At 39.3% G+C, this 26009-nt stretch overlaps 1 protein-coding gene across 1 annotated transcript in view; it reads right to left on the bottom strand.

Moving 5' to 3' along the window:
• CDC123 (cell division cycle 123) overlaps positions 1-26009 on the bottom strand; it is a 31298-nt gene that overhangs the window by 1710 nt on the left and 3579 nt on the right. The window contains exons 3-12 of the mRNA XM_040061727.1: positions 25577-25631; positions 24764-24796; positions 22268-22363; positions 21424-21530; positions 15689-15737; positions 14004-14079; positions 10897-11019; positions 7585-7613; positions 2313-2441; positions 382-519 (exon numbers count right to left, since the gene is read on the bottom strand). Coding sequence (XP_039917661.1) covers positions 382-519; positions 2313-2441; positions 7585-7613; positions 10897-11019; positions 14004-14079; positions 15689-15737; positions 21424-21530; positions 22268-22363; positions 24764-24796; positions 25577-25631 — 835 coding nt within the window. The remainder of the gene's footprint in view (positions 1-381; positions 520-2312; positions 2442-7584; positions 7614-10896; positions 11020-14003; positions 14080-15688; positions 15738-21423; positions 21531-22267; positions 22364-24763; positions 24797-25576; positions 25632-26009) is intronic.

The raw sequence follows: 26009 nt of genomic DNA, 5'->3' as shown, positions 1-26009 counted from the left end.
TGCCTTGTAACTTCTAAAGAAAAAAGTTAAAAACATTAAAAGCTCCAGGCATTCAAAAAGCGTATTTTTATTCATACTACATTCATATTTACATTTCAGTAAGAAAGGAAACAGCTCAGTCCTACAGTAAGATTTGTCAAACTACATTCCTTGCTTCCCATAAAAATGAAATTACTTAAGCGAAGTGAGAGCAGTAAAAAGCTTGTTCTTCATCACTTCAGAAACAATTAACCCAACTATACATTGTGTGATGGCTTCATATATTGCTTTTTCTGTAATTATGTACTCTTTGTTAGTAACAAAAGCAGAGATCCAAGGACTTTGGTGTTTCCACCTGACAAAGGTAGAAGATCAGAGATTTTTTTTTCTGCGACTTCTTACCAGTTTAAGAAAGTCAATCAATTTGTGAACGTCCTCTCCTGTGGAAAGGTCCACAAAGTCCTTGGGCAGTCGGTAGCTCAGGTAGGGACTGGGCTGGACGGTGACTTTGCTGTTCGTACAACGGAACACTGGATAATCCTTTGGAAAAGGCACCAGAGATAAGACAAGAACAGTGGACATGAATAAAACTAAAAATGTTTCTGGGACTCCTCCGTGAGACTGAGTCACATTGCCAATGAGTTTATTTGGCACTCACTCAACTAAACTTGTGCTTTCTAAAAATTGTAGCTTTCTTATAAAACCTCTGCCCACTTAGGAGCAATTTAAAATGTCAAACATGTTAAGCAGTCAAATAATGGCTTTCATTACCTCACTTTAAAGTTTCTACAGTGCATCAGTTATTAATGGGTTGAATAAATTCATGCTTATGACAGTGCTGTAATAATGCAGCTATAAGAAACTTTGGGCAATAGTATCCAGATATGTATCTGGAAAGAGAAAAAACTTTTCGATAGAATCCCTAAACTTGTCTTCACAGTTTCCTTTCCTAAACACATTTGCAACTATAACCTCACGGAAATTATAATTTAAGCTTTCCAACCAATTACTGAAGGAAAAAATACCTCTAAAAAGGGCCAAAGATATCTCTAAATGTTCAATTCTAGCAACAGGTTTTGGGGAATGATATAATTTTCAGTTCAACACATTGATATGCCATGTAACTGCCAGCTGTACAGAAATAAACAGCTTTATTTTATGAGAGATGAGCAACTTTACACCAGATTCTGTGACTGGATGCAAGATGAAACATGAACACAAGTTATTCTACTTTTCCTGCAGGATTGCACTAGAGAAAACTGTGCAAAGCATCTGGCAATGTGAAAAAGAAATCCCAAAATGGAAATTCACGTGTCCCACAGACAGCTGTAGAATTGGGAATGTGTTTTAACAAAGGAGACAGCTTTTAGCAGGAGGGTTCATGGAATGAGTTTTCGTACAGCAACAGCCCCACGGTGAGACAGAGGCAATGGCCTGAACAGCCTGGAGTGAGGTTTCCCTGTCAAAGTGTAACGGAAAGGGCCACAGGACTAAAAAAACTCTCAGATGTTAGAATCGGCTCAATGAAGTTTGTCATTTCAGTGATCTCTAATGCAGTTCAACAGCTCGGAAATAAAAAAAAGCTCACACTGGTCAGCCAACTCTCCTCAGAAAACAGACAAGTGTTTCCCAAGATCCACTAACACACCACTTTCCATCTCCTACCCAGCTGTCCAAGGACTTGTAAAGCTATGAGGATGCTGCCTCAAGATGCAGTGAGAAAAAAAAGCTGGAATATAAAAAATGAAGACTATTCCTCTCTTTCTGCATTGAAGGGAAGTTACTTGTGTTTACAGGGGAAATGCTGGTTGGAAGAAGGATGGAAAAGCCCTGCTCTGCAAGTCCTGGCAGTTCAAGCAGAGGACAAGGCTTTGCTAAGGGTATTCCAGAGGAGGAAGAGACAGAAGTTAAGCTGCTGCTTGTCTTCCCCCAAGCATAAAACTGGAGATGGGGGGAACTGCATGACAGACATCAAGAACCAAGCAGAAATTTAAATGGTTATATAGAAAAGTAATAGATTTTAAGAAAAACTGAAAGGAATGCATCAAAACTGTGTAAAAGCAAGTTTCAGGGCATCTTCTTTGCAATGGAGTCAAAGCTGCAATATGGGCTTGTGCTGTTTGAACTAAAAACTCCCTTGCAGGCATCTAAAAGTAAGAGGTGATACTTGCTGAGATTAACTACTGGGGTAGATCCTACTTACAAAGAGTTCACATTTCACAGGAGTTTCATTTACTTCAATGGGATTTGCATCACAACTTATTGTAACAGCAAAAGAAAGAAAAAAAAAATTAGGCCACAAATCCTGTTGGATGTTATTCAGCCTCCCTCACCTGTTCTGTTGCTTCCCCTTCACTCTGGTCTCCTTTCAAGTTTTTTCCAGAGGTGAGTTCTTCCCATGTAAAGAGCAGGGAGTCTGTTACTTCTCCAAATGGGTTAAAATCTATTAACCAAATCCTACCCTGCAAAGGAACCAGAGATGGATTTAAACAAACCATAGAATTAAAACAAAGCAAAAAACAACAACAAAAAATATCTAAACCAAACCACCACCACAACAAAAATACACATATACTTAGATTATTGTAATATGCTTGGTCTTTAAATAAAAAGTTTCAAAATTTAAACTACCTGGTTTTAAGCACTTAAAATATTCTAACATCCTTTACCTTACAGAGTTTTATATCACAGCAAGCTATGATGTACTAATTTACTTTAGTTTTTTTTTTTTTTAAACAGAAGATCAGACAAAGCTCAAATAAACTGAATATAGATCTGTGCTAGGTGCTTTCAGATGAGCCCACAGAAGTTCTGGCTAATTCCCATGATCCACCAAGATCCCCAGAGAGAATGAAAAGGAATAGGGGTGAGCCCCAGCCAAATACCAAAAAAAAAAAAAAAACCCCAAACCCGACCCCAAAACAAAACCAAACAAGCAAAAAACCCTCAAACCACCTAAACAGGGATTTTGCTTTCCACCATGAAAAACCACCTCAGCAATGCTGTACCATCCAGCAGTCTACAAAGCTGCTGTTCTTGGTCTTAGAAGGGGCTCTTAAAACAGAGAGCAAGGTCTGCAAAATGCTAGTGGAGCTCATGAAAGCTCAAAGATGCTGTACAGACATAGATAAATAAAGAATAACTTAAAGGCATTTTAAATAAAGCCATTACTAGTAGTCCACACTGGATTCTACCTCATCTTTAGCACATCTGTGTTCCAACCAGTTGTGGTAGTGTGCACAACAGCACAACCGCTTTACAACTGAGAAATGAAAGCAGAGATTAACAAGACATATTAGAAGTAACAGACGTGTGGGGGAGGAAGAAATAGTTTGTGTTCCTTGAGTCACTTCATGATACAACCCCCAGCACAGGGCCACCTTCTCTTGCCCAAGGAACAATCAACTATTCTAATAAAACAAAACATTGTAATAGAACATAAGGAAATATGACCACAACTGCTAGTAAAAATTTGCAAAACCAGTATTACATCTGGAAGAAATCAGTTCTCTCAAACAGGGAAGGAAAAAGTTGCAGTAACGTAAGCAGGGCTGAAGAGTTTTATTGTGTTTATTATAAAGATCAACTGGAACCAGAAAACAAACCTGAAGACTGTGTAGCAACTAAACATTCACTTTCCTTTCTCCTCTTTTCCTTCATTTCTGAAGGATCTTCTGTCTTTAAAAGATCTCGCCTACCTTGATACAAACAGCAAATGCATTCCATTCTTTACACTACAGCCATCTGGTTTCTAACACACAAAGATGCCCTGGAAGCGTTGGCAGAGAGTAGCATGGAGACTGCCTCTCCCACCCACACCACCTGAGCTGTCCCACAGCCACCAACACACTGTGGAACTGCAAGTGATGGAAACCTGGGAGATAGAGAGCAGAAATGCTCTGCTGGCTCTGTGACCATCCACAGCGAGCTCCTGGTGCAGGTGTGGGGAGTCCCAGCAGAGATGAAACCAGTGGTTATCACCTGCAAACTGGAGCGGGGCCAGCAGCCCAGCAGGGAGCGTGTGGCTGCACACAGGCTCTCACAGGTGTCTGTCTCAGGGCAGGTCCACGGGGTTCACCGCTCACAGAGCACATCTTAAGCAGCCAAAGCACAGCAACAACAGTGCCGAAACCAGACAGCTACAAAAGAAACTACAAACTGGGGGGGACACAGACCTGAGTGGTTTTTTATTTGTTCTGGAAGGATGAGCAAGCCCAGATCTGCATGGTTGAGTTGCAACACCTCTGCACTAATGCTGGCACCATCAGAGCAGAGAGCCAATGGGGCAAGCTCTGCTGTCATTTCCTATCTCTGGTCCTCTCAAAAGGTTGTCACAAATTCTCGTGTTAAGCAATCTTTTACTTTTGCTAATGGGGGTGTCTTGTTAGCTCCAAGGCAGCACGAGGAGGAATCTGTGGGTTTAGATTCATTCTATCACTCTAGAAAAACAAGCTAATGAACCAATTTAATCACAGACAGAAGCAATGGCTGGCAAGGTTCATTCTGCACTTAAGAGAATCTTTCCTTGCATCAGAAACATTTATACCCTAATACTTTCCTACAAAAGGCTTTCACAGAAATTCCTCTTCACCCCAAATACATCCAGCTCAGCTTTTTCACAGGAACATTAAGATCATTTCTCTAGGGAATAAACGTAACCTGGAAAAAACTGATTTTGAGACTACTGAAAGCAAGACATTTTTTGTGAGCACCCAGCAGTGTTTCTCCACCTCTGCAGACAGCAGTGCACCATCTACAGCAACAGCTGCTTCCTTGAGATGGTCTTAAATCTGAGCTAGCTGCAAATTGATGAGAAGTGGCAAAACAAACTAAATCTCTCTTTCCAGGGCTCATTAAAAGGACTTGTATATAACCCTGGGTCAGTAACCAAACTGCCTTTTCTTAAGATTAAATTCTCTCTCAAGTCTTACATGCAATGTCATGATTTAAATACAGTTTCAGATAACTTGCACTGTGTATCTAAAAAGCAGTAGTAAGGCTAATTATCTATCTTTTGCCTACTGTTAGTAACCTTTGTCAAACAAGAGCACAGAAATGCATGAGCCAGGAAAAAAAAAATTGTGCATGAGTGGAGGGGGAAAAAAATGCCCCTAATTGTACTACATGGTGTTTTCTTCTCATTCTAGAAGAAGGAATCTATAGATTTACCACACCCTGTCAGCTTCACGTTTTGTTTTACTAAGGAATTAAGCAGCAGAGTGCTGAAAAGAAGTGCCCAAGACAAAGCCTGTTGTTTAAAGGAAGTTAAAGATAGGTAAAATGCAAAGTTAACTGTTACATCTCCCTAACTCCAGCTGCACCTTCTTGCACAGTGACAACGCTCACAAGGCACAGACACAAGCACTGCTCTGCTCCTTAACAAGAGCTGGGAGCCAGCAGAGGTCTGGAGCCACTCCCTGCATTGCTCTGTCTTACCACAGTGACTTAACTTGAACTTGCTTTGCTGTTCACACCTGGGGGACAGCAAAGAGCAACAGCAGAGCCAACTCTCAGGCTTTTGTGAACTCCTGCCTCCAACTCAGCGAGCAGGACCTGTGGCAGCCAACTCCAGACAGTCTCTAAAGCAGCTGAAGTGAGCACGGGGAGGGGACTGCTGTCATTTACAACCATAACAACAACCTGCTTCTCCAAGCTGAGTATTTAGAGTTGAAAGGATTTAAAACAAACAGACAGTGAACATTTCTCTCCTTCTGTAGGTGAGGTTGCTGTGCAACCAGCCTGATGAAGAGCATGGGCTCTGGAAATTAATCATGCTCACAATATTCTTTTGCTGCCTGTAACTCACACGCCGAGGGAGCGATGAATAACTCAGTTAAAACCACAATAGTACGTGTGAAAGGAGGAGCATCTGACACACAAAGGGCTATCTGGCAGTTTACAAGACCTGAGGGTAGAAGGCAGTGAGAGAAATCTACAAACAGATATATTTTATCTTGACAGATGAAGAAACACTGCTCATTTGAGATCCCACAGGCTGAAACCTTTTACTTAAATAATCTGTCTTCATGCCTCAGCTATGAGGCAGAGCACCCAACGGCAGAATCTGGTTCAATGTTTAAGTGCTGCTCCTCATTTTCCCTGACAGCCTCCTCATGTCTGTCCATCTGAGCCTGGGCAGGTAATTTCCATTACAGCTTAACTGCTCTAGCCCACAGCCTCCTTTTACGTACCTACATTAAAAGCTGGGCTGAGAAATGGTACAGTTGTTGTTTTCCACATGAGACACATTCCTGTTTTGTAAACTGTGGCACGATTTACTGTTACACAATTACAAAATAGTTCAGCAACATTCAAAATGAGAATCAGTACTTACTCCCAATACACTCAACTCAACTCTAACAAAGACTTTCTCCAACCAAGTCTTTCAAGCACAATTCATCTGACCAAATATTTCTTTCCACTCACACTAGGAGAAGTCAAGGTTACTAACTCTGATATTGACATCTTCATAGAATTACTTAGGTTGGAAAAGTCCTTTAAGATCATCAAGTCCAAACCTCAGCCCAGCACCTCTGTGTTCACCACTAAATCACACCCCTAAGCACTACATCTACATGTCTTTCAAATGGTTGAGGTGGGATGTTTCTCCTCAACTCTGTCACTATCTGGATGTTGAGGGCTCTGATCTGCCCAACTCTCAGAACCACAGTTGGAGCAGCTTCTAAAGAAAAAGCTTGCTTCCATCTGTCACAAACTGGGCACACCACATTCATACCCTCTTCTGACAATTACCCCTTCCTATCCTAGACATCCAGGTACGAACCACTTTCCAATCTCACAAGGATAATCTGAAGAAAGATTAAGGATAATTTTGATGGGTTCAAATGCTGTAGTGAAAAAACACGCACAAGAAAAAAGAAATAAATCCTAAGGAAATACCTGTCTTAAAAGAAAATGCCCCAAACCTGTTTGTGTGCTTGAAAGCTATTTGGAGCATGCCCTTAATGAAGAGTCACAGAATATGCTGAGTTGGAAGGAACCCACAAGGCCACTGAGTCCAACTCCTGGCCCTGCACAGGACAGCCCCACAAATCCCTGAGAACACCACCCATAACCACATGCTTTAATTTTTGGTTAGCCCTGAACTGGTCAAGCAGTAGGATCTGATGACCATTTTTCGGTCCCTTCCAAATGAAATAGCCTATTCTACTCTAAATTACTGCAGCAAGGACTCTCATGTCATAACAAAAACTAAGCTGCCTCTTGGAGATTCACAGAGCTGAGAAAACTGCAGTTGAAGCCTAAGTTCTGTGCTTTAGAACAGACAACCTCTCTGGAAGATATTAATTAAATAATTACATCACTGGCACAGACATATTTACACCCCTAATCCTATTAGTCTCCTACTGTAGACAGCATTTAACATAAAAAAAGACCCAGGGAACAGAATAACATCAAGTAGGTTTTGCTTGATGTTTTTTGTTTGGTTGGGGTTTTTACTTCAGTGGTATTTTTTTGTTTGGTTGGTTGTTTTTTTTTTTCCAGGACCACTTCTAGAAAGACAAAGCTATTACTTGTTTGATCTTCATAGCATTTCAAGTTTTCACATAAGAAACAATTATATATAACCTATTGTTCACTTACCCTGCTGTCTCTGTACACATCAAAAACAACTGAAAGGGAAAAAAAAAAGTTAATTGTAAAAGATACATAATTTCACAGAAGTTGTCTAAATCTGAATAGATACTTGTGCACACAGAACAATCTGCAAAGCCAATATGTCTAAAGAACTGCAAGCCAGAATTGGGTATACTTCTGAGAGGGAGCTGAAACGTTTCAAGAACTATTGTTAACACACTGGGAAATCAGCTTCTGGGGTTTTCCATTTAATGTTCATTTCTCCTGTTGATTTTTCTCCCATGAAGAATATTTGATAAACTCTTAGCCCAGAGAGCTTATCTTTGGCATTACTGCTGCTTCGTTTACAGCAGAACAGAGACGTGTCAGGGAAGGACCAAGACTCCATTGTGTTGGACACTGCACAAACAGTTAATAAGAGAAAGTTCCTGCTCCACAGATATTAGGATTTCAGCAGCTAACAAGACAAACAGATTGCAGGAACAAAGGGGTCGGTGGCAGTGAAATGGCCATGTTTGATGTCACCCAGAGCAGACACAGCACACCTAACTAATATCAACAACTCCTTCAAACAACCCCCTTGCCGCTCAGTGACTGACTCAAAGCTGCCTCACTGCCTCCACTGCTGTTCCTCCCCTTGGCTTAATTAAACATGACTCTGGATCTGCAGCTTTCCACCAGCTTCTGTTCTGAATGGTTAAACAAACCTTTGTGTTGTCTTTCTATTGAGCTAGGGAAATCAACAGGGAAGCATTCAGGCATGGCTACATACAAAAGTTGTACCAGTTTAGCAGGAAGAAAGGGAAAAGAAAAAAAAAAAAGTTTATAAAAGCCTCAGACAAATGCTATATTGTTACTTCCTTCACTAATAAGAGAATATTTCAGCTAAGAGATTTCCCAATACATGTGGATAAACTAAACTCAGGATATGACTGCAGAACACTTGAGTCTCAGGAAGCTGCCTGTCAGGAACAGGGATGTTTGACTGATCACATCCATGCATGTAAAGCTTAATCTGACATTTCATGTGAAGTTGGCTGGGCTAAGGGCAAACCACAACCCCACAAAGCCAAAGCCAGTCACGTAGCTGGTTTTTACCATGCAGCCTAAAAATCCACACAGCTTTTGCACGAGCTGGGTTGCGTCAATGTCAAAGTCACTCCAGGATTAAGTGCTCTGTTCTCCCAGGAACACGAGCCAGTGGCTAAGCCAGCCATCAATGCAAAGGGGGGTACAGGAACCCCAGGATTTCTTCTCCAGCTGTTCAACTGAACTTAGTGCCTGTACCACATCCTCTCCTTAGTCATATCCCAAAGATATCCCTTGCAACTGAAGGTTCTGTAGTGATCCCATCAGCCTAAAGCAAGCCCGTGACAACCACTGAGGTCAATGGATTCACTGGGATTCACACAGCTCGAATTCAGACTGATTGCACTCTGATGACTGGTTCAGGACAGTCACAAACACTGGACAAGAAGAAAACCTGAAGAGCTCCCTCTTTAGGGATCACCTCAGAGCAAGAGTGTCCTGTGCCAGTGAGACTGTGGTGAAACTTCACCAGAAACTGCTCTAAACAGAGGGAAAGCCAAAACCCAGCTCTGCACTAAAGACACCTCCAGAGCACTGCTCTTACTGGGCTCTTATCAAAGGTATTTAGAAGGTTCTAACATAATTTAGAAGTATTTATAAAGCATTCACCCATCTGTTATTCTACTGCTCTGACTCTGCAATGCTTCAGCTGCTCTGACTCAACTCTTCCATCTGGAGATGCTACCAGACCAACTGGAAAAAGCAGAGCAAACAGCATCAAAATCCCCAATGAAACAAGAAGTCAGGAAGAAAGCTGTAATACCTTTCCTTTCAAAAGCAAACAAACAAGCAAACCCAGACTTTTCTTGTTAACAACACATATGCTACCAGGCAGTGGATCAAGGGAGATGATGGGGGATAAATGCAATGTGGTAAAAAAAAAAACAACCCACCCACAAAACCACAGAAAACATTTTCTGCATGGCATTTCTCTGCAGATGGACCAGCATTTAGTACCTAAGAATAAAAGGTTAACAAACCTTCATCCCAGAAGGTTGCCCTGAAACCTCTTTTTCCCCCAAGGCAATTCAGATGGCATCCTTTACATAAGATGACAGTTCAGACCTTTCAGTTCATCAGACAGCCATTTCAGAGCCTAAATCTAGGCATCAATTTCCAAAAATAGTGCCCTGAATTCTTATCTATCAGTTGATTACATACCAGCTAAAATTACATTGGAACACAGAGGAAAATTAAAAGGCAGTTATCAGAATGCCAGATCTGGATGACTGATCCTACTTCAAAATGTAACGGACTTATTAAATTAGTGTACTATTCTACTGGTCTTCTCCAAGCAGCAGTCCATGAGAACTTCTCTGGACTGAAACAGAGCAGCTCTGCAGAGTCAAATTATTAAGAATTTCAATGTAACAGAGACTGGCACTGGAAGGTACCTTTCTCAGACATTTAAAAAGGACAGATCTACTTGACTGCTCTGGTGTCTCAGTAAAAAAATTAATAATGTTAAAAACCCACCTAAAGGCTGAATTTTCAAAGTTTTAGAGATGACAATAAAACTGCCAGAAAATTCTTATGCTTAGAGGTTTTACTAAGCTGAGGTCTGGTCCATGCCAGACCTAATTTAAATTTCTTCATCATGTTTTTCACCACTATTGATCACCCATCACAATGCAACACCATTCAATTCTCACAAAACCATGTTAGAAAACTATATCAAATCAAATTTGCAAAGGACTTCACATTTAAAGAACAAGACAATTTACTTGGACTGATTAGGTGTATCAAATACTGTGGCCTTTATTCAAAGGTTTTGACACCTAACCTGGTGTATTCAAGGAGAAATAATTAAAACTTCTTGAAAAGAAACTTAAAATACCTTTATTCAAGGAATACCTCAATAATTTAGCAGGAAACATCTGACAACATCTTTATACACAAGTATTCCTCTCACTACTGAAAGTCTTTTGTCAAGGATCTCCTACCCTGCTTTTCTGGTATAAAAATAATTTTCAAGTATAAGGGGGAAAAGCCTTTAAAAAATATTATGCATTCTGAAGGGATCTTTCACTCATTTCTTGTGTTTTCTTGAGGAGCTCCAGCCTATTCCTGCAGGAATTTTTTGTCGCCAATGTAATTCCAAACCTTTGCTGCTCGACATGCTGTTGCCACAAGAGCTTTCTCTCTCCCAAGCTAAGAGAATCAAGCCCAGTTAAAGCAAGAGCAATGAAGAGAGAGATGCATACCCACAGATACCCTGGAGATACTTACAGTCTTCATCCAAGAATTTATACTGTATGTGTTTCTTGAAAAACTCCTGTATGGATCTACAGATCTCCTCGTGTTGCTTGGAGATATGATCATAGTACTGGGTGTAGTCCCTCTGTGATATACCTGCCAAGAAGTTCAGGTAATTTTAATTATAAAGAGCTCTAGGCATGCAAAAAACCCAACCAGAAAAAAAGCAGTTATCAGACACAGAACATGGGGTTTTCCCAAGTTTCTATCATTATTAGTGGCTTACTGTTTGGCTTTATTCTGCTGTACTTAAAGTACTTCCATTAGGAAACTCTTTCTTGACCAGCTCCGTCCTAAATTTTGTGAACTCCTTTTTAACACACTTAACTCCTTTAACACACTTAGACTATTTTAAAGTGAATTTCAGGAGGAAACTTTACCTTGTGTTTAAGTTTCCAGCTCCCATATTTTCCTTTCAGTTTCATTCCCTTTGGGTACTCTGGACAAAAACCTTTTTTCTGCACATCACATGTAGGGACCACAGTTTAGAACCATGAAGTGCCAGGTCAGGAGGCTAAGCTTGCACATTAGCAAAGATGATCCTTGGATACCACAGATTCTCATTTAACTGATTTTTAAACTGTGGAATAACACGTGCCTGTCTGATAAGGCACAACAGGTGAAACCCTAAAACCCAAATCAGTGGGGTGGCACACAGGCCAGTAACTTAGTGCTCCCATTTGCTCCCTCAAGGGCTTTCTTGCCTATGTAATGTAGACAAACCATCCCTCCTACAAGTTCTTAATTTCATACATTTGCCTACAAGACACTGGTGTAAAATGACATCAACAGGATTATACACTCGTATGCATCCTGAGTGACAAGAGTTCTCATACAGGATGTGTAAACATAAAACATTGCAATACCCTGCTTGACAAATGTCAAACCCAAGACCTGCCCCATCACTGCAGAATGAGTAATTCAGGCTATTTACATACAAAGAGACAGAATTTCCCAAGGAAGATGTATTGGTGACATCAGTTTGCTCTTTTAACCATATACAAACCACAGAGTTTTACTGTAAGACAATGCTGACTACTACCAAAGATGTGCTCTTCTTTAAAAAGTTCATTAAAAAGTTTATTCTGTCACTGGAACTTTGAATTTTTAATACCACTGCAAAGCTTGAGTCTGAAAAACAAAAGCCAAAAGATGATGGCATCTAAGGGGATGCAGATGTGTAACTGGAAAATCATTCACTATACTGCAAGTATCATTCCTTAGTTTGACTGACAGGGTTATTAATTTTAAGAGTATGTGAACATATTGTGAAAAATCTTGGAACTATCTTCAGAAATGCAGCTGGAGTGCTAACTCAAAAAAGAAAAAAAATCCCATACTGGCAGATCTACTAGGTTTCAAAACCTGGTCATGAAATTAGAGAGTGCTTAATTAGCCAGTGTACAAATGCTTTGAGGTAAAGCATTTTGAAAGTAAATATTACTACACATATATACATTCTATAATAAATCTACATTCAAATGTTTTAGAGGTTATTACAGCAATGTGTATCTCTGGCAGTTGTGGTGCTCCAGCATCACAGGATTCAGGTCTCCTCCCCTCAAAACGCTCTGTCAGGGGCCATTAAGTAAGACAGACTTAATGAGAAATCTCTGCTATAAGGAAGATAAACTGTGTTACAGAGAGCTGTAATACACTTGCAACTGGCATAAATGGAGAGAAAATGGGAAGATGAGCACAGGAACACCAGAAGGAACAGCCAAATAAAAGGGCTTAGAGGAATGGTGTGTGTTGGCAGCACCTGGATTAGCACAGCTCAAATATCTGTGTGCAGCCCCATAGCAAACCCAAATCAGGAAACCAAGAACAAGGAGTGTGCTCTTAAAGGTTCATAGAGGTGGGACTGGATGGAGCAACTAATTGCTGACAGCTCCCAACAGGTACAAGAAGGCACAGCCTAAACAAGCCCACACTCACCATGCTAAGAAGGAGAAACAATGAGAACTACATAGCCAACATCCCTGGCCTTCCATATCCTCACAAGGAACACAAACCACTTACGGATATGGAGCTTGGTGCTTGAGAATATGTAGGCATGAGAGAGGCAAAGTGAGCAAACCTGGTTTTATCTTAAAGCCAAAAAAAAAAAAAAAAAAAAATCACCTTCCTTCCTGCAGAGTCTGGATTTGCTCCATCACTGCTATAACACTTCCTTGTTAGAAGAGTTCAGGCAGAATGATTCAACCTTGTTCTGAACAAATGTGCACTAATCCTGTGCTATTTGAGTTTCTGTTCATCTCTAAAGATTTCATGGTAGACCACACCAAAATCAAACTTCAGAGTAGTAATTAGCCTGAAATTAAACCCCTCCATTCAAGCACCTGTATGTGCACTGGGTATCTCATTTCCTGCTATAGTCAGCTGAGAACAGTCAACACAACCAGAGGAGTAAAACTGAGCTAAATTTACCCTGAATTACCCTAAATTTACCCTACTCAGCTGCCTACAACACATGCTCTAGCACACTCTGCCTGTTCTCCAGCTGCCAGAGGGGCTCTGTGCACGCTGTGGATGGACACCCAGGCTCTTCAGAGCCACTTGAAACATTTTACATTTAGAATTCTGCACCTGAGTAACAGAACAGCAGATTCTAACTAAGCTACACTGAATTTCTTATGAACTCAAAACACCTTCAACACCTGTGGAGATGTTCTGACCTCCCCAACTTTCGGCACATAATATCCACATGGGCTCATGTATTTGCAGCACAATACACAACTGCCTCTGTAGCCATTCTGCAAGTTGGAGATGATGCAATTTCCTCCTGAATATAAAAAAACCTCACTCATAAAACTGCCTTTGGGTGAAGTTTCTGAATTAACAATTAAATTAAGACTATTCCTATTGTAATGGCAGCCATGCTGTGCTGTCAGGCTTTCAAATACAGTGGAAAGCGAGATGTAGTAAACCACATTTTAAACTACAGAAAGAATAAACCACTAATTTCAGAAATTAGGTGAGAAAAGAAAGAACTCTCCTCAAACTTAGCTCTCATTCAAGGAATCAGAGAAACTCCTCAAAACTTCATCCAATAATTTAGTTTTTAAGAAATTCCTTACCTAAAAGCTTGTTTTCCTTGACAAAGCATCTGAATTCTGCACCAGGGATTAGTTCACACCATTTGCGAAGAACAAGCTGTGGAGGAAAAACAAGTGACAAAGCACTGTTTCAGAAAAGTAACAGCATCCTTTTGTCAACAGGTCTGTCTTTCAGAGCTACACATTTGCTGCAATAAGATGACCACTGCTAGTAGAAAACAAAACAATCTTAAATCTGCAGTTCACATAATCATCTTTGCAAACACTTCAAAACAATTAGATTTAATACTAATTTCAGAGAAGCACAGAATGCTTTCAGTTGGATGGCATCTCTAAAGCCATAGAGTCTAAACTAGCTTAAATCAGAGAGGTTCAGATGGCACGTAAGGAACCATGAGGACTGTCAAGCACTGGAAGAGCTCGCTAACAGAGGTTGTGCAGCCTCCACCCACTGAGATTTTCAGAGCAGACTTTATAAAATGCCAAGCAAGACAATATGATCTCATTCCTTACCCAGCTTTGAGCATGAGGATGGACTAGACACCTCCTGAGGTCCTTTCCCACCTTAATTATCTTATGCTCTTCCACTTCGTACAGTATTTATAACTGTGAAATCATTTATGAAACAACTTCCAAGTTACATTAATGATAAAGCATGGAAAACAAAAACCCTGCTGTACAACACAACAAATCTGTCATGGAATTGGCAGAAAGTTGCTCCCTAGTCAAAGGAGCTGATGAGCAGAATTAAATTTATCCAAATCAACCTCTATTCTGGTACACACCCAAGCAGAATTCTGTGACGCCTCTGAAGGTGCAAACCAGTTAAAATAAGGACACAGGACAGAAATAGAAAGCAAACTATTATAGTGAATAGGACAGACTGCCTGGGAATTAAAGCATCTCTCTGGCACTTTCTCAAGTTTCTGTATTGCCTAAGCTGAAATATTCTGAAAGGATCCATGTTTTTGAAGGACCCAGTTACTGCTACAGGATGCTGGAAACTCCCAAACCCTTTAAATTGCAGCAGAAAGCCTCAGTAAGCAGAGATGACATTCCTAACTACAGAGTTAACATTAAACTCTTTGTTCCAACTTTTAGATGCCCTGTATCTTTAAAACACACTTGATAGTACTTCAAAATATAACAAGGTTCATTCACTTTCGAAAAGCCTTTCAAGCCCACAGCATGATGACAAATGTAATATTTACATAAAAACTATTATTAGAGAGATGACTAGATGCTACCATAAGAGCAGTAGCTCCACATTAACAGTTTAAAGCATCTCCAGCTGAACATTTTGATCTGGTAACAAACATAGGAAACAAGATGTGACAGAGCAGTTCAGGATGTCCCCAGCCACTGCAGCAAGGCTCAGCCTTGGTAATCTCAGTGTGATGTTCACAAGCAGCTCACCATCAAGAATAGATGACTTTGAACTACTGAACTTGTCCTTCCTGTCACAACCTGACAGATATGAGAGGACACTGCAAGGAAGCTTCTCAAGTCTGCACTTTAACCCACCTGATCTGCAATGAAATGAACTTCTTATGACCTGCAGTGCTGAACCAGACTTCCCTTCATATCCAAAGCAACACGAATAAAGCAAACAGAACACATTTCATGGACAGAAACCCAACCACAAATGTCACCCAGCCCGTGAGCAATTCTTTTAAATTACTTAGAAATCATGCAAGGGGTCCTACCTCATAGTTCAAGGAAGGATCAGGGGAATCATCAGTACAGTGAATAAATCTGGAAAAGTAAGGCACAGGCTTCAAAATCTGCTTTACATGTAAGATTTTAGCAATAGTGAGAAAAATTACTCCAAACTGTGAAACTTATGAACTACTGTTAAATTATTTCCAATATGTACAAAGCAAGTAAATGCAATACATAACACTAACTCTCCTTTTGATAATTAACATGGGGAAAAAACAGAATCATCACCTCCTATATTCTAGTGCAATTTGGAAGCACTTAAATCTGGACAGGGATGCGTCCAAAACATCAGTGTTGATTCACTGTTGATTTATTTCTGTTTGAATCAACAGTGCTGCTCCTTTCCCCTCGTATTGGTATGTTAGCATAACTGAATTCTAAAAAAACCCAATAAACTTGAGCAATCTAATCCAGTTTCACTGCAGCATGTTTTCCCAAGTACTTTTAATGTTTAACTTTGCAAACCACACAACAGAGACACATCATCGTGCCTTACAGCAGTTCATTTCCATGAATAAAGGATGCAAAACAGCGCTGCTGCTCGGCACTCCTGATTCCATGGCATGGTATCTTTCTAAATGAAGAGCCGTAAGGAATACTCTTACAAATCTCTTGAGAGTGGGGATAAACAAAACTATTTCCACAACTTCAAGCAGATGTCAAGGTTTTGTTCCTTGTGAGGAGCTGACTCTGTCGGCCTCCTTTCAGGAGCTGGCAAGAATGGAGGCAGTTATAAGCCAAGTCAACTTCCATGTACCTTTTTGTCATTTTACAGTAAACCTCACAATAGATTCTGTAACTTTCAAAAGATATTCACAGGAGAATGCATGTTTTTCTCCCAGTCCTACTCCCTGTCCTTATTGGCAACAAACTACTTGGAAGCACAGAACTGTGTTAAGGGTCACTGCTGAGCAATAGTCCTAAATGCAATATTTATAGGATCTCCTTTTGGCAGTGAACTTCATTCAGCAACCCAAAAGTCTCACATAAACATTGCATTTGTAAGACACAGCTGCCCAGCCTTTGGTTTGAAGTGAAGAGCTATTGTAAGAGTTCATTCTGTATGCTGCCAGCAGAAATAAATTTCACACGTTTTAGTTTAGACTTTAATATCCACAACACACAGAAAAGTAGGGCAATACAGGCAGGCTTTCCAAAAGCACAGTGATCAAACACATCACAGATATATCTGTAAGCCTGTATAAACAGATAACATCCCTCAACTACAGTTTAGATTCCCTGCAATTTAAGATCTGTCAAGGCAACAGAAACAAACCCATGAGAGCTCACAGTTTTGCTAGACTCAGAATTCCTCCCTTACTAGAGTATATGCCTATCATGCTGAAGAAAATATCCCCCCACACACAAAGCCAACAGTAAACTCTCTACAAAGGCAGCTGAAGTCCAGCACATGGAGTTTTACAGTGTCTGCACAGGATGACCTGTATCACCTCTCACAGACTCCATATCTGAGACTTGGGTACCTGCAAGCCACTTCATTTCAGTGTTTTCCAGCAGTCAAAAAACCCCAGCCTTACAATCAAAATGATTCCCTAACTCAACCCTCAAATATTTTGGGTAAGAGCTATGTGAGGAAGGATGGTTCCTCTTTCCTTGTAAGTCAGAAAATTAAATCCTTGGGTGCCATCCCAAGCCCCACAGACTGTGCAGGTATCGCTGCCAAATCAAGCAAACAGGCAAAAATACTGCAAGACACAGTAAGGGTATTTTTTTTTTTTTTTTTGAGCCTTAATGACACAGGACTGAGTACAAATGAGGAAAAAATGGCTGAACACAGCACAAGACAAAATAAACTCATGGTTTTGTAATCTAATTTTCCTTCTTAATATTATCAAGAGTTTTCATTGACAAAAGGCAGTAAATTTTGGGTGACTTGAGGCTGCAATTTTCTAATTCTTACCAGCTCATCGTAGCATTTGTTGCTGAGAGCCATCTGAACTCGTGTATTACAGATGAGCTTTTGATCTCTAGAGGCACAATGCTAAGAGGGGTGTCTACAACCCACATCCTATTCAGGTTTGGATGTACTTGAAAGAACAGTCAGAAAGATGTCAGGAACCCCAAACTGAGACATGCCTGGACTGTATTTTCTGAAGCATCTGAAAAGTCTCATATTGAATACTATGGGTGAAGGGATCAAACTCTTTTGCTGTGTTGTGGTCAACAGCTTTTTTACAGAGTTATACTTAGAAGTCAAGAGCAGAAGGATGAAGAAGGATCAAGATCTCTTTATATGTGGCAGCTCGATATCAAACTCCAAATGCAAATGAGCACAGGAAATGCTACACAGAGCCATTATGCAGGTCAGTTTTCAACACTGAGAAAAGCAATTCAGTAAGGTTGGCAAGTTTCTCCAGTACCTACCCTGCTAAGAATGCCATGAACTCATCTGCAAATCCCTGGGATAATTAGGAACTATTATGAATATGATGAGAATTGTAAAATTTATTCTGTACCTGATACTTCCCCACTATTATCTCATAGTTTATTTTAAAACCTTATTAAAATAAAAAGAGAAGCTTTTAACAGCCTTTGAATTGTATCTTTATTCCTTGAATATTAAACCTTGCTGGAACTTTGAGGCCTAAAAAAATAGGAAATTAAGGAACCACTCAAAAGAGAATCTTGTACTACACTGTAAATTGCTAGGAAAAATGGGTGAGAGTAAAACCTCAAGGAAAAAAAAAATGTCACCAAAGGTCTCATTTTTCACATCCTCTCATGTGGAACTGCCTACCTTGAAACAGTTTATATTAAAGCCTAAACTAACAGCTCCTGCAAAAAGATACTGGAGTGCTAAGGCACATTCTTCATGATCCAACACTGCCTCCTATGTTCTATTAGGAGAACGCAGGCTGTTACTCCTCCACATCTCAAAAAACTTCGACATTTCCCTACAGTTTGGAATTCAATATTAAAAGCATTCAGTCTGGCATTAGAAATGTTGTCAGAATGCAGGGGCATTATTACATCATTAAGAGTACTGCTAATATTTCTACCAGTCTCAAGGTGAGCAATCAATCATGTTTTAACAAACTAGAGTCCACCCAGTCTAACAATAAGGAAGAAAACTATATTTTACACCAATACATCCATCAGGGCTATACAGACCTTTTTGCTCAAAAGAGGAGTTTTAATCACTTAACAGAAATCCCAGTTAGAAAGGGATTTTTTTTATCACACATACTCAACACTAAATTTCTGAAAGCCTACATTAGTGCCTGAAAAATTAACATCACACCACCCACAAGATTTTTTTGAGACCTCAGCAAAGTAAAATACAATGCTGACTTCGAAGCAGAAACAACATCAACTCCATTAATGAGTACATCGCTCTGAAGTCTTTGTTAATGTATTTAAAATTAACATGCTGGAAAGGGAATTCATTAGTCTGAACTTTTCAGCCAAGGTATCAGCATCATGAGAGAATCCAAACTTTTAAAACACTCAAAGCAATTTAATCATGCTCAGTATATTTGCATTGAGTCCATATTTTTGATTAGTTGACATTAAAGCATTACATGGTTGAAGTTTTCTCAGAACTTGAGACAGTTGAGAATTACAACAAGGGCATTCCCTGACCTGAACAACGTTTAGAGGCAGACAGGAAATGGGAGGGGAAGAAAAAAGCAAAGAGAGAGGTTTGCCTTAAATCCCATGTTACTGGCTTAAATTTCTAGGTTAAAACTCAAATCTACAAATTGCCATTGCAGCACATTTACCACTTTATGACCCACAAAGTGAATATTTAATTCATACAGTTGAACAGGACACAGAACAACGACAACAACAAAAGGCTATCCACCATTTCAGCTGCTACTTATGCAAGGCAAGAAACCTTTACACCATACCCAGTATTACTGGCAAAGCAGAAATATAGTGCACTTTCTCCTCCCTCCAAGTAGTCCTTCCAAGCAGTTTGGATGCATTATGTATGTAATTTTCATTTGTTCAGCATTTCAGGTTCTTATGCCAGCTACATTTTTAATTTCTGCTTGCTAAGGACTAGTGAACTGGCAGCTAATCAATAGTATAATTAAGGACGACCACTGTAAAGATTTAGCAATAATCATTGCACTGCTTGGGGACATTCTGTACAAATAACTTTGTATTTTAGGAGTACCAAGCAGAGACTGGACAATAATATATGCTTTAATCAAGTATGACATATTCATAAATTACAAGATATGCACAGAAACCAAGGTGATTTCCCACAACCATGTCAGAAGCTTTACCTATTTACCACCTTAGCTGTGCTACCTGGTGGTGTTATCACATTGGAAAAGAAGCCATATTACTTAACATTTATATTCACAAAGGGATGATGCAAAGTGTGCAGTTCTTTTCAGACCCACAAGAATCAGTCCTGAAAGCCATTGCAATAAAAATTTTACTGCTCAACTCTGTGAGCAAACCATCCTTCAGACAACCCACCTGTCATTAGGGGAAACCCTGAAAAGCAGCTCCTTGGGGAGGCACCAAAGGCTTCTGAGAATTCACTCACCTCTGACATGTAAACTATAGATTTCTCATCTCCCCCATTCCTTTCATTCTGTGTGACCCCAGAATCATGAATTCTCATTCTTCACAATTGTTTCCCACACCCAGCATACTTTTCAAACTGTCTTTTCACCCCAGTATCTTCTCCCCTCCTCCTCAGTCTGTTCCTCAGCACCTCCTGGCATTGCAGGTTAGGCATGATGTAAAACCCAACTTCAGAAGTGGACTTACAGCCTTACTGTCAACAGCCCCCCTTTTGTTTTTTCATGTACCAAAATCTGGGGGATGAGAGTCCCATTAGAGTTACAGAAATAAAAAAGAAGGCAGTTGCACAGCATTAATTAACTGGTTTCCCACTTAAAAAGAAAATTTTTATCAACACATAAGCCACTCAACATGAAACTTATACCTGTTAACCCCCTATAAAGCACCCAGAACAATGGCTCTGCATTTGACTGAGTCTCCTAAAAAATCCTGAAATGGAAATAAGCATTGAATAATTACTGAAAAATAATCTCTCAGATACCAAACCATGGATTGCCCCTTTTCTTTGAAATTCTCCTTGTCTGGGGAAAAAAAAAAAGTAACCATAGTAACAAAAATATCAACTCCAATAATCTCATTTTCTTTCAGAAAAATGCTGTATTTTAGAAATGAGTGACATAAATCAATGCAGGTACTACAGGAGGAAACTGTTCCTATACAATTAAGTACTCCCTTCATGTGAGCAGATAAAAACCAACCCCAAGCACATCATATTTTTAATTTTATCTGTAACTGCTATCCTTAGTCTCCTGGAATGTATTTGTTCCAAGAGGTACAAGAACTTGGGTTCAGAACAAGCTCTAGAAATATGTGAAATAAGTTAGCAGAAGTCTCTAGCAGCATCTTCCAGACAGGCACACAAACCTCAACAGCTTTAAAATATGAACAGGACATGGTAAAGTCACACTGTATTTACCATTAGAAGCGGCACCAATAAGCAGGGTAGCAACAAGTAAACACCAAGAGGGGTGGGAAAGCAAAAAATCTCAAGAATACAACATGACTTGCTCTGGAAAGGCCGTCAAAAAAATATGGTCTTAGTCCACAGTGACAAAGCACACTGGTTTCATGTGCTACTTTAAGGTCTTCATGGTTTGCTTTTGTTTTTTTCTGGCTGTGTGTAATTAAGATTGTCTGCTGGAAATCTACTCACGGCTGAGTGAGGTCACGAGTTATGAAGTCTGAACTCTTGAAGAGGAGGAAGATGTCACTGAGAGCTTTACATTTCAGAGAGCTGTTCATTGCTATCCAGTAGGCATCCTAAAGAAACACAGAGATTACCTGAAATACATCGTTATTAGCAGGAGGGACTGCAAACTTCAAGTCTATCTAAATATTATGCAACATTTGAAATACATGCAAAAAAGTTTGGTTTTTTTTATTTTGAGGAAAAGTTCATCAGTGGTTAAAAGAGACAAAATAGTTATCATTTTTCTTATGAATACTCTGAGGAAAGCAGTGCAAATTCATTTGCAAAATTAAGTTTTTGCCTTACTGCTCCCAGGAACTTTCTTGGAATGCTTGATTGAACACACTGTTTCTTGAGAACACAAAACAACAATATTTGGTTGCACTCATCCTTACAGTATAGTTAAGAGTGCCTGAATTAACTAGGAGAAAGTTTATTGCCTTTTTTTGAAACTGTGGCACTTTTCATCTTTATACCAAGTAAAGTTTTCAACGAGTATCCTGAACAAGAAGAACCTACTCTTCACACAACCATCTGTGACAGGATATAGGTTTCAGATAGGAAAGTCAGTGCTGCCATGCATCAGCCTCCCTAAAAATGCACCATCACCATCTAGTGATAGACAAGATACCAGTGAAGTGGTGGATTCCACTTAGATTAAGGAATTCACCACTTCACTGATATCTTGTCTATCACTTCTTCCCTCATCAGAACCACTAGTCTCCTTTCCAAAGCATTGAGAGAGAACAAACACAAAACATTCTGTATGACAACATATGTTACAAGTTTTGGGAGTCAGCATTCTTACCCTTGGAGCACTCCAGTTGAGTTTAGGAAAAACACTGCCACCCAAGGAACTTATTGCTTCCTGAACTTCAGCTGTGAACTCGGGAAATTCTGGTGCCTGAACAAAGAACAGCAGCAAAAATATAAATTTCAATACATTTAATAATGAAGTGTAGCCATCTTCTAAATACTGTTAGAAATACATATTGCATTAGAAATAAATCCAAAATCAATATGAACCCCAGAAACTCAGCTTTCAATAAAATCACTGAAATAAGGCACTTTATCAAATCTGCCATTCCTTCAATCAGAGAAAACTGAAAATGCTCCCAGTTCTAACTCTCATTGCTAGCAAGTATCATGAACTTCAGGAAAAAACCCAAAATGTTGTAACAGGCACCATGAAATCTCCAACAGCTGGCAAAAATACAAGTCAAATAACCAAACCTTAAATCCTTACCTCTTGGTTTATATGCTATGGTAGATTATTGTAGACAAATAAGATCCAGTAATATTTAAACTTCTGAAGAGTGATTTTAGAATTATATATTTACTAATTCATAGGCAATTTGAGTGACAGCTGCTCATTTAAGCTCTGATTTCATAAAATGTTAGTAATACTTTAATCAGCACTTAAATTAGGTCTTAGAGTAGCTGCTTAACAATATATGATTCAAAATAGAGGACACACTGCAAAGGCTGAACTAGAAAAGCTTGTCTAGTAAAGAACATTGAAAATGTAAGATTGAGATTAAAGAAAAACCCTCAACTCTTCAGGTTGCTCCAAACTCTACCCTGAATATGGTGTTACAGAAAAAAACAGGTTGCTGACCTTTAAAATAATATGAAAGCATATGTCAGAGAATTTTCATGTAACAGGATTTATAGCAAGAAGTATATAGGAACACTATTTCTGCCTATTTTTAAACTCAATTCAAAAGTAACTTCTAGGCTAAAGCTAATTGATGCATCTTAAACAACAAAACTCTCACAGCCATATAAATGAATAAAAAACTTTATACATTCTGGCATCTCCTCCCTGCAGCTTCCCAAAATGCAAACGCTTAAAAAAACCTTCTCACATTTTAATGCAGTGACCTAGACTGAACTTTGAGCTTCCTCAACCTTTCCTCGGTACATTACCTAGTCTCCATGGGAAACTACACTTGGAAAACTCAAAAAAACCACTTCTCTAATTTTATTTTTAGACTTTCAGTCAATTCTAGAAACTGTTTCTGCAAGAAGTAATACCCTTCATCCACTGCATTCTGATCCAAGCTTCTCTTGTTTTGACAAGAATCAGGAGTCCTGCTATATATGTAATACTCAGCACATACTGAGCCTTCTTGGGAAGATGTTACCAAAGTGTGATTTGTTGAACACAAGGGGATAAATATACACACAAGAGGAAAGTTCTACAACTGTATAAACAAGCTAGACTCCATCATTCCCCTAATTTTGAATGCCTGGCCTCGTAACCATTAACATTAATGCAAGTTATTCTAAAACCAGAATTTTCTGCCCCTCCACTTCCCTCAGGAGGAAGCTGTAGACTTACCTAGATAAACTAGAGTCATTCACCTTGTGCTCTTCTGACAGGTAAATTCCTCTTAATTATGTATTTCCTTATTGTGTTCTACATTATAACAGAACCTGATTCAAAACTCTGGTATTACTTATTTAGCATCATTACCATGAGCTTTGCAAACCGTATGACGGATCCTAAAATCCTTGTTTTAAGTCATTTACAATTTAAGGAACCTAGGTTATCAAAGGTTAAATATTTGAACTGAAGATTAATCAGTGTGCACAAATTTGAAATGTATTGGTTTTAAACTCTAGGCTATAAATTCTGTGCTAGCAGAAGCACCACATTCTGAAGCACCACTCAGAACAGGACTGTGATTACATGGCACCTAACCCAAAATGAGCAATCCCACACCCTGATGAACATTAGGGAGATAGAGGACTGAAGTCACAGCATCGATGGCAGACAAGTGCCTTGAGTACTTTAACTCTGACAGTGATAGGGCAACAGTAAATTTCAAAAATAGATGTAAGAGAAAGATCAAGAAAGCCTGGTTTTCATCCATTATGATCTTGATTCCATGTGCAAGGAGACCATAAAGAGAGAGATGTACTTAGAAGAAATAATGGCACATCAAGAGAAGAGCTGTGAAGACTGAGCTGCAGGGGCTTCGTTTCTTCTGCATCCAGTCTGATTAAATAATTTGTAGATACTCAAAGTGGTGAAAATTAAAGACAGCTATATTTAGAGCTGTATTGCAGCTCATTTCCTAGAGTCTAACAAGTGTATGATTGTCAGGGATGAAGAAAAGTGTTTTATTTTAAATAAAATTAAGCCAGTTACAGACATCTACACTGCCATCCATCTAAAATGATCTGAAAAATGTTAAATACAGCAAGAGATATCTCTAACCAGCAACAAGTTTGTATCACAAGGCTGCAGAAAGGAAAACTGCTGACAAACCCACACTGGGCTTTTACAGGTCCTTACCTTAAGTGTTGTAGTGTTCTCATCATCTGACCACTGTTCAAAATAAGAACAAACCAAAGGTTACCAGTTTCCTGAGCCATCCTTTATAATTTATGAGAACATCAGAATTCATGCAGCCTTTTACAACACATAGATCAAATCATTGCCCCGGACAGCCTAACAGCACCATCCTGCAATTATTTTGGCTGTAAAGTAGGACAGGAGAAACAGTGTATATTCAGCAGAAGTACTACTCTGAAGTGCTGGTCAAAAGATACCTGCATATATTTCAATTGTGATTTATATCAGAAAGATGGACATTTCAGAACTCATTCTTCCCTATCTACAGCTTGTCTCCAGCTCTTCCATCCTTAGACCCATGATCCATTTGTTTCACTTTTATTTCTTCTTCATCTCCTTGCTGTACCTTCTGTCGCCCTGTACTTACAACATTTCTCAGTGTTTTCCCTCTAGAATGGCCTTCTGAGTTATTATGGCCTCAGAAACTTTCACTGTTTCTTGAAGTAACTACTCCAAATGTTCTCCTGAACATGAAACATGCATGAAACAGCATTAAGTTCAATTTCAACGTTTCCCACTCATTATTACAAATGCAATTATCAAGAAATGAAAAATAAAAAATGTCTTCTGAAAAAGAGCATAGAAATATTTTAGACTTTCCCTGACTTCATATTTCTACATTTTTCATGGCAACTGCCACATGATAATTATTTCTGTGAAGGACTCTCTACACCTATAAATTACGCAGAAAAAAAGGTTACACATTCATATTTTTCTCAAGAGACTTGACATTAATGTGAATTTTATACTGACCTGTATCTCCTCTGCATCATCACTCCCCTCCTGAGCATGACTTGGCGGATCCTCTCTGAAACAAAAAATTAACAGGAAAAAAAATTAAGCACTCGAGCTTGACTTGACCATGGCCGTTACATTTCCACAACATTTCCACCTCTTGGTGTTAAAACATTTTCATAAGAAGATTAAACCTCAAAGCCCTGTCAGAGAAAAATCAGAGAAGCCAGTACTGAAAGCTGAAGACCCAATAGCTGGCATTAGGCCTAGGTCCTACCCTGAACACTTTCCTTCTTTCAAATTAGCAGATCAGTTTTGTAAAATAACATAACTGAAGCTTTTCAACACCCTGTTAATGATTCATTTCCAACTTGACTGTACTCGACACAAACACAATTTGAACTTTTTTTTTTAAAAAAAGTTCAATTTGAATTATACTTCGCCTCCATAC

Source organism: Hirundo rustica, chromosome 4, assembly GCF_015227805.2.
Source record: "Hirundo rustica isolate bHirRus1 chromosome 4, bHirRus1.pri.v3, whole genome shotgun sequence".
Lineage (NCBI taxonomy): Eukaryota > Metazoa > Chordata > Aves > Passeriformes > Hirundinidae > Hirundo > Hirundo rustica.
This window is presented reverse-complemented; position numbering and strand designations above follow the sequence as displayed.